The sequence below is a fragment of the Chrysochloris asiatica genome, unplaced genomic scaffold, assembly GCF_000296735.1.
Source record: "Chrysochloris asiatica unplaced genomic scaffold, ChrAsi1.0 scaffold00039, whole genome shotgun sequence".
Taxonomy (NCBI): domain Eukaryota; kingdom Metazoa; phylum Chordata; class Mammalia; order Afrosoricida; family Chrysochloridae; genus Chrysochloris; species Chrysochloris asiatica.
This window is the reverse complement of record NW_006408557.1, coordinates 17,359,375-17,369,331: the sequence shown is the minus strand read 5'-3', so window position 1 is coordinate 17,369,331 and position 9,957 is coordinate 17,359,375. Positions and strand designations below refer to the sequence as shown.

At 44.4% G+C, this 9,957-nt stretch overlaps 1 protein-coding gene across 1 annotated transcript in view; it reads right to left on the bottom strand.

Annotated features, from left to right (window-relative positions):
• The window catches only part of PXMP4 (peroxisomal membrane protein 4, 24kDa), a 24,131-nt gene extending 14,475 nt beyond the window's left edge, over window positions 1-9,656 (bottom strand). The window contains exon 1 of the mRNA XM_006860679.1: window positions 9,544-9,656. Coding sequence (XP_006860741.1) covers window positions 9,544-9,656 — 113 coding nt within the window. The remainder of the gene's footprint in view (window positions 1-9,543) is intronic.
• Between the last annotated feature and the right edge of the window lie 301 nt (window positions 9,657-9,957).

The window sequence follows — 9,957 nt, the reverse complement described above, 5'->3', positions numbered from 1 at the left end:
GGTCAGCAGTTCGAAACTACCAGCAGTTCCGCCATGGGCTGACAAAAGAACCAATAGATCTGTTTTGGAAGAAGCGCAGCCAGAGTGCTCCTTAGAGGCCAAGATGGCCAAACTTCATCTCTCATACTTTGGACGTATTGTCAGGAGGGAGCAGTTGCTGGAGAAGGATATCATGTTTGGTAAAGTGGCGGATCAGAGAAAAAGAGGAAGACCCCCAATGAGATGGATTGGGCAAGCGGCAGCATTGATGGACTCAAGCGTGGCAACAGTAGTGAGGTTGGCCCAGGATCGGACAGTGTTTCTTTCTGCTATGCATAAGGTCGCTATGGGTAGGTACCAACTTGATGGCACCTAACAAAAACCACCACCACACCAGGACTCCTAGATAGTTCCATGATATTAGTTACAATTCCTACAGTGTGTTAGCACTCTACATTGGATTCCTCATTTCCATTTGCCTAGTTGACCTTCCCTGCCACAAGTTCGCTTTTGAACAAATGTTGCCCTTTTGGTTTTGTGTGGGTGATTGTTTTAAGATGGTACATTCCTCACAGATGTTACTGGTCCGTTTATGGGCCTGTCGATTGTTTGCCTGGGAGATAATTCCCAGGCTGGGTTCGGTTCCAGGTTTGATGGCTGTCAAGGGCCATAGGGGAGTTCCACCAGTCTCTATCAGACCAATAAGTCTCATCTTTTTAATGATTTTGAATTTTGTTCTACATTTTTCTCCTACTCTGTCCAGAATCTTCTATTGTGATCCTAATCAGAGGGTCTAGTGGAGGCCATGGGTCACATGGTCCATTAGTCCTTTTGAAGTCAGCTAGGTTGAAGAATTCCAGACTTAAGAGCACCTTGACTTAAACCATATAAGAAAATTATACATTAAAAAAAAAAAGCCTCTTCTTTGCAGTAGAGGCTCCTCGGGAAAAAAAAAGGTCCCTCAACACTCCAAACTGATAACCAGGCACAAAGACTTTAAAAACAGCTAAGTGATAAGGGAGGAGCCTACCCTGCTTTACTTATTAATCTTCTTGTTATAGATACTTTTTTTATAAGTCACAGTTCCAGCCTGATTAGAGAACATGTGCAGTAGGGACCACCTTGTCCTCTGATTGACCCCAGAACATTAAAATTCATGCCAAGGAACAAAAGTTACCCAGAATTACATCATTAGAGCCACTTGGACCCACTTTAGAAGTTAGGGGTCCAACAGCAACTTCTGGGTCAAGTCTTACCCTGCCCCTCTTAAATAATGCAGAAACGTCAGGAATATGTCTAACTTCCAAATTACTCTAAAGTTTAAAAACCACTGAATCCTTTGTTCAAGGAAAGAGTGCTTTGAGAATTATCTCCCTATCTCCTTACATGTCACAAGTAATAAACTATGCTGCACTTCAATCAGCATGAGTCTAAACAATTCTTAACTAGCTGATAAGCAGTAAACACGATGATGCATTCAGTTACACTTTGATTGTTTCCTTGTGTCTTTGATTTCCTTCACTCTTTTTTTCTGGAGATGGAGATAGACAGATAGTTGCATCTTAGATGGCCAGTCACAAACTTTAAGATCCTATTGCTACTCCCCAAAGTAGGGTGTCAAGCATTGTCTTCATGGACTACATTATTACAATTGACCTAGATGTCCCCCAGGATTATTGTCACTACCTTGATTGTTTTAACTATGCTCAACTGGGTTGTTGTTGTTAACTGCTGTCGGAGTTGGTTCCTACCTATAGTGACCCTGTATAGGGTTTCCGAGGAGCAACGTCGTGGAAAGAAAAGGGAATTTGTTGCCAAAACTCTGCCGTGTTTTACTGTATGAATTTGGACTAATCATTTAACCTCTCGAAGCTTCCCTTCTCCCATCAACTAAAAGTATTTTCCATTTCAGAGTTATTTCTGATAATTAAGGATACAGCATATGTGGAAGTTTCTACCTCAATCATTAGTGTCTCTTTGTTTCTTATTCTTTTTTTATCATCTCCCAGATAAGTACTGGACTCCTGGTGGGGTGATGTAGGATAAGCACTGTATTGTGAACCACAAGGTTGGCAGTTCAAACCCACCAGGTGCTTCTCAGAAACCCTGTGTATGGCCGCTATAAGTTGGAACTGACTGCATGGCACTCAATAATAACAACAAATAAGCACTGGACTGCAATGTCAGTATGAACCACAAGGTCGGTGGTTCAAACTCACCAGCTGCTCCTCAGAAACCCTATTCAGGGCTGCTATGAGATAGAACCCACTCGACAGCACTTAACAACAATCCAAGGCCCAAGAGGTGCTGGTGGTTACATGGTTGGTTAATTGAAAGGGCTGGTGGGTCAAAGCCACCAGGCAAATCTGTTCTGTAAAAAGTACAGCCTAGGGGGCAATTCTTCTTTGTCACACATGGTCACTATAAATAAAATTAACCTGGTGGCCTCTACCAACCCAAAGGCTTGGTCTTAACAGAATCTAAAAATCTTTGGCAGCTGAAAAATGTCAAACAAGATTCAAGTCCCCCAAAATGGCCAGATTTACTGGACAGATGACATTGTAAAGTGCCATCCTGTTGGTTTCGACTCCTAGCGACCCTGTATAGGGTTTCTGAGGCTATAAATCTTTACGGGAGCAGAAGGCTTCATCTTTCTCCCACGGAATAACTGGTAGTTTTGAACTGATGACCTTGAGATGAGCAGCCTGACTCGTAACCACTATGCTGCCAGAGCTCCTAGCCAGGACTCCTAGAGACCCCAAAATTATCATCCTGTGGATTCCAAACTGAAGCAACTTCTAGAGGTTACCTTTCAGTCAAATATAGATTGGTTGGTTGGTTATGTGATGAGGAGTCGATTCTGACTCACAGCGACCCTACATAGGGTTATCGAGGCTGTAAATCTTTACAGGAGCAGAAAGCTTTATCTTTCTTCCACAGAACAGCTGGTAGTTTCATAGAGAGATGCAAATCAAAACATCAGTGAGATACCATATCTCTCCAGCAATAATGGCAAAGTTAAAAAAAGCAGAGGACAATAAATGCTGGTGAGGATGTGGAGTGATTGGTACCCTCCTACATTGCTGGTGGGATTGCAAAATGGTCCAACCACTATGGAAAACAAAACAGCGTTTCCTCAGAAAGTTGAAAATAGAAATACTTGGTATTTATCCACAAGAAATGTGAGCCATACACGAGTAGATATATACACACCAATGTTTATAGCAGCACTAGTTACAATAGCAAAAAGATGGAGACAGCCTAAGTGCCCATCAATGGAAGAATGGATAAACAAACTTTGGTACATCCACACAATAGAACATTATGCTACTTTGAAGAATAACAAGGAAGCTGTAAGCCACCACATAACATAGATGAACCTTGAGGACATTATGCTGAGTGAAATTAGTCAGTCACAAAAGGAGAAATACTTCGTAGGACCACTACTGTAAAAGCATAAGAAAAAATACCCACACCAAAAAGGGGGGAAAATCTTTTTTTGTTGGTTACGAGTGGGAGGGACAAGGGGAAGGAGGGGACAATAGAACACAGGGTAGGGAACAGACACACGACAGTTCAGGTGTTGGGGGGCAATACACAAGAAGGGGGACGGGAATTGAAGAATAAGATAGATAAGAGAACATTTAGGCGGGTTTGCATGGGCTAAGTGGGACAGAGGTAAATAGTGATGTAGGCTCAACCTTGGAACAACAGGGCTCTGTGATACAGTGAATGAGGTATAGTCTGAATGGGTAAAAGAGGGGAAATAATGTTAAGAGGCTTGACTGTCTTATAAATTTTGGTTTCCCTTACCTACTATTGTACTACTTGAGGGGGAGAGAAAGGAATAGCCAGAAACATCACTCTAGAAAGCTTGTAAATCCATCTTCAGCCTATAACTGACTGGAATACCTAAAATGGGGCTAGAACTTGCCCAGTGAAAGAGGCTTCTTGCAGAGCCTTTGTAGTGTAAGACTTTGGGTGGAAGCCTAATCCCCATCCAGAATCCTCTGAGGTGGGAAATTTCCACTTGAAAAGACAAGCAGATCAGCATGGAACAGCTAAGAGAACAGAAGATACTTCCTGAAAGAAAGATCAGCAAGAAAAATCAAAAACAAAAATGGCAGTCTGATTGACTATCATAAGAACAAGCAAGTTGTCCACCGGGTAGCCATCAAGGCAAGCAATTAACTCCGTTCAGGACAAACGCCCTTCCAAGACTGAAAGGCAAAGAGAATACATGAACAGGCATGTAATCTTGCTGGCAACCACATTGGTCTACTGATGAGTAGAAGTGAGGGGAAGAAAGGAGCAATGAAGATGTGAGCTGAATCTGACCACATTGCACAGACTCCCATCACCTGGAGTATGGTGAGACCTGACTGGCCAGCAGTATGGTAAGACCTGGGGACTCCTGAGCCCATGGACAAGGACATAGCCACAGAGAGCTAAAGCAGATATGAAGTGAGGGGAGATGCACAAGAACGCCCATACTTGCAGTAGATAGTACCCATCTGACCTAGTTTCAATGGCTGGATGATCAGAAAACAACTGTAACCACTACAATTTGATGAACTTGACCTATATTTATGGATGTAGTAACTTAAAATACCAACTAAGAGGGAAGGAATCTACACAGCAAGGATCATTCCCATCCTATCTGTAAACAGGGTAGATAGGGATGGGCAACTTACACACTGGCTAACTAAAATGGGTGGGCTATAAAGGCACCAAGTAACTGGCTTACAAGTTTTCAAGAAGCAGTTTAGTTTCAGAGGTGTGGGGGAAAGTAGAATCTCCACTAAGAGGTTTTCATCCTGTCTAGACGGGGCTGGTGAAAAGAGATGGGGATAAGACACTTATGGTTCAGTAGTGAGTAACTGTTCTCATGACTGACTGCAATTGTTGCAGCTGTAAAGATAGACGTTTTGTAGCAAAAAGAGGGGAGTGATTGATCTTGCAGTCCAGGAGCGGAAGACCCTGGGACCATTAAGGAAGAAGAGCGGGAGCAGAGTGTGGGACACTATTCAAAGAAGCGGAGACACCAGAGATGGAGGCAGAGATGATGATGTGGAGAGGTGGTGCAGCTGGGAACTCTAGACTCTTGGAGGGAGAGGGACTGCCAGGGGAGTAGGCCTGCAGGGTATGCCCTTTGGGTGTTTGATTGATTGTATATTCCTGAGTGTTTTGGTGTACACCCCCCGCAAAAAAAAAAAACAGAAGCAAATACTGTTGAATGAGGATGTATGGAGGGGATTGTAATCATTGCAATGAAATGGATGAGTGTAACGCTGATGTTCTCCCATGTAAACTATCACTCAATTCGCAATAAAAACTTTAAAAAAAGGAAGGAGCAGCTCTATGAAGATATAGAGTCTGCAGTTATTAGATGACAGGAGTAGGGGCACACCAGTGTGTGCAGCAAGGAACAAGTGTATAAAGGGGGAGCCTTCTCAAACCCTACAATAACCAATATATAATTTTTTTAATATAGGTTGTTGTTGTTAAGTGCTGTCAAATCAGTTGTATATAGTGATCCTGTATAGGGTTTCCAAGGAGTGACTGGTAAGCTTGAACTGCCGACCTTGTGGTTCAAACTGACTTTACAGTCCAGTGCTTTAGCCCACAGTGCCACACCAGGACTCCTTTTGACAGGTATCAGGAAGAAGATATATATTTGCTTGTATATGCAGACACAGAGACTGAACAGAGGGGCTGCTTCCAGGGAGCAGCACTGGGGAACAAAGGGAAGGGATGGGCTTTTTACTGTCTTACTTATTTGTGCTTTTTGTGAATGTGTCAACTAATTTTTAAAAAACAAAATTAGAGCCATTAAGAACGTTAACAATTTGAAGCTGATATATCTGTTGCAGGTGTGGCACTGTGGGATTAAAGCACTGGACCACAAGCTCACCAGCTGCTCCTTGGAAACCCTATACAGGGTTGCTATGAGTTGGAACCAACTCGATGGCACTTCACAACAACAACAAATACCTGTTGCAGAGGTCAAGTGGGACTATCTATCTTTTCCTCTGCCTATCGAAAGAAGACAGGACAGCTCAGGTCCTCCACCTGCCTCGGCCTCTTCCCCTTCTCCAAAGCCACGTCTCTTTTACCTGAACTAACAGGCCTTCCACACGTCTGTCAGTTTGTCATACTGCGGTAGCTTTTGAGTTGCTGTGATTCTGAAAGCTATGCCACCACTATTTTTAAATACCAGCAGGGTCACCCATGGTGGACAGGTTCCAGACGAAGACAGACTAGGAAGAAGGAGTGACGAACTACTTCTGAATATTTAGTCACTGAAAACCTTATGAATAGCAAAGAAAACTGTCAGATATAGTGCCGGAAAATGAGCCCCTCAGGTGGAAGGCAGTCAAAATGTGTAAAGCTGATGTTCTCCCATGTAAACTATCACTCAATTCACAATAAAAACTTTTAAAAAAGGAAGGAGCAGCTTTATGCAGATATAGAGTCCACAGTTAATAGAAGACAGCATTAGGGGCACGCTACAGGAAGAGCTGCCTCCTCAAAGTAGAGTTGACAGTGATGATGGGAATGGAGTAAAGCCTAAGGGAGTAAAGCCCTTGGGACCTTCATTTGCTGATGGGGCACAACTCAAAATGAAGAGAAACAGCTGTAAACATCTATTAACAAAGTGGCAGCATCGATGGGCTCTAGCATGGCAACAGTAGTGAGGTTAGCCCAGGATCGGGCAGTGTGTCCTTCTGCTGTACATAAGGTCGCTATGAGTCAGTACCAACTCGATGTTACCTAACAACAACAACAGGCCTTTAGTCTCCCTTCAGTTCACCAGGGCTATAATGGTTTTTCCTTATACCCTAGACACAAGCTGGACAGCACCTTCAGATCCCCATATTTGCCAAGCACCCTTCAGTAATGGCACCTCTCCCATCCACAGGATTACTCTGTGTCCTGATTAAAAGAGGTGCCTGGGTTAAAAAGTACTTAAAGGACATGGAGGTAGGTGCATGTGATGTCAGGGGGGAATCCTGATCCGGGTTCAAGAGCTGCAGGGGTCATTTTAGGGAAAATAGAGAGAATTTGACCACTGACTTCTTGTTGTTAGTGCTCAAGTCGGTTCAACTCATAGCGAATCTGTAATAGGGTTTCCAAGAACGGCTGGTGAGCTTGAACTGCCAACCTTGCAGTTCAAACTGACCTTGTGGTTCAGTGTATTATCCCACAATGCCACACCTGGACTCTAGACAATGTTAAGTACTGTCGAGTTAGTTCTGACTCATAATGACCCTGTATAGGGTTTCCAAGGAGCAGCTGGTGGGTTTGAACAGCCGACCTTATGGTTGTCAAGTATTTATCTTATAGTGCCACACCAGGACTATTATTAATTTATTAAATGTCATCAGATAATTTGGCCAGATACAAAAACATTTTTATGTTTTTTACAAGTGCATATTGAAATATTTAGGATGGAACATCAAAGTGAGTTAAATTAAAAAACACACCCTTACCCCCAATATCTCAGTTGTCCTGAGATGACTTTTGCCCTCTGGCAAATCCCAATTCAGCCTTCAAAATAGCACCATCATCACAGGGGGCATCTTTCCCTGATCACCTGACACCACACCACCATAGGCATTTCATGATCAATCTCTTCCTTGAAGTACCCACAAGTGAAGTTATTATCAAAAACCAGTACTGTGTCATGGCCTCAGAGCACACCTATAGAGCAGCATTTATTTTCTTCATTTTACAAAGGAGAAATCACAATTAAGGGTCATGCAGCTTATGCATAAGACAATTTGGGAGTTGAACCTGTGGCCTGACCTCAGCCAGTGCCTGCCCTGACTGAAGTCTCTTGAGGGCACAAGGAGACTTGGGGTGGAGGCATAGTCAGCATTGGTAATGCTCACTGGCACTAGTGCTTGTGTGGCTCTCACTTACTCTTGCTCTGTCCTGAGAATATGTTGGCAAAGGGGTCACTGATGTTATCCCAGGACCCATCCCACAATGGTCATACCAAAGTGTGTCTGATATGACCTGGCAAAGTGCAGCACGAGTCATGACTCTGGGTGTCCATGGAAGTCAAGGGCCTGGCACTGGGCTCAGACATAGCTGGGTTTGTATCCTGGCTTGGACCCTGACCAAGGTGATGAAGGACAATGAGCTTAACCTCTTTGAGTCTCAGTCTTCTCTTCTGGAAAGTGGGGACAGTGGAAAGATCTACCTTGTACCCTTGTTCATTCATTCAGTAAATATCTATTGAGGGTTTACTATGTAGTGGGTGGCAGGAATATACCAAGGAACAAAACAGATAAAAAGTTCAGTCCTCATGCAGCTCACAGCCTAAATGGAGAGATAGTAAATGGAGAGAACAAAACAGGATGGGGGGAGGCTTGGGGATGACCTCACTGAGGAGATGACACTTAGAAGAGGCCCGAAAAAGCAGACACTCATGTGAATACAACAAAAAAGAACAACAGCTTGACACAACAGCTGCAACCATGGTCTCAAACTTATTAACCGCAGGACTGGGTAACATTTTGTCCTGTTATGCACAAGGTCACCATGAGTAGGAGCTAACAACTAACAACAATTATATACCAGGTGCTGCACTAAACTTTTCATACCTATTGGCCCAACCATTTGATAGTGTGAGTTTTATTATCATCTCCATCTTATAGAAATTGGGGTTCTGAGAAGTTATGTGACTGCCCCAGATCACACCGGTAGGTGTGGGCACCAGGATTCAAGCTAACACAGTTTGCTTCCAGAATCTATATCTTCTCCACCAGGATATGCTGCCACTAAGATGCCAACTCCATTCTTCGCTGCGTCTCTAGTGATTGCCACACAATAGATCCTTCATAAATGAAAGCTGTTGCGCCTGAGGTTTCAAAGAAGTGAATTCCCTCCAAACACCAGCCAAGTGTCCACATGCCAAAAAATGCTCTTTTCGAAATTCCTGCCATTGGGTCAGGTGAAATGACCTCCAAGATCTTCTCCAGAACTGATGGCTAACTCGGGATCAACTTACTAAATCAATTAACATCACACAATTTTGTTTTTGTCTTTTACATTCAGTGTCATTCCTTAGACTTTGGATCCAGAAGTGCCCTGTGCTAGAGGGGCACTTAGCCTAGGAATGAGAAACTGAACGTGAGTCCAACGGGGTTGAAAAATGGGAGGAGCACGATTAGGAGACGCCCATCTGCAGGCTAGAGGCCAGAGACCAGCTTCCTATTGTGCGGATGGGGCCACTGAGGCCAGAGAAACACAATGGCACACGCAAGGAGGTGGGGGAAAATTGGGTCCAAGCAGAGGGAAAAAGGAACTGGCAGGGCAGCCAAAGCAAGAGGGCAAGGAAGCAAAGCACAGACGATCAGCATAGTGGGACCCTGGCTCAGTCCTGGAAAGGCACTCAGAATCCAAACTCCAGCGCCCATTGAGTGAACAATGGACAAGGAATTACAGACAAACAAGGGCTGTTGAGAGGAACATAGCGAGGTAGCGTTGGGCCTCGAATCCGAGCCTTTGACCTGATTCAGACCCGTCCCTCAACCCCAAGCCGGCCCCACTCACACGACCCCATTCCGGAAGCCCTTGAGCATGGCCAACACAGCGTGGTAGCGGCGCTTGCGCAGCAATGTGTTGACAGCCAGGAGCAATGCCTGAAGCTGCGGCGGGGCGGCCATGGCGCGGACAGAGCGCTGTACTGGGGCACGTAGAAAAACACACACTGACAGCCAGGGTGCCAGGCCGCCCCAACGCGTTTCTGCGCCCATAGGCTGGACCGCTAATATGTATCCAAAGAAAGCCAATCACAGAGCACGCTGGTCTCACATGGAATGAAACACCCACATTCCCCGGGATATCTGTATGATTGGTAGGAAAGGGAGCGTTTATAACCAATCCTAGAGCATTCTGCCTATGCGGCTTCAGGAAGTTTAAAACCACAGTCTGAATTTGTCCAATCAGAGGGCATTTTTCTTTGTG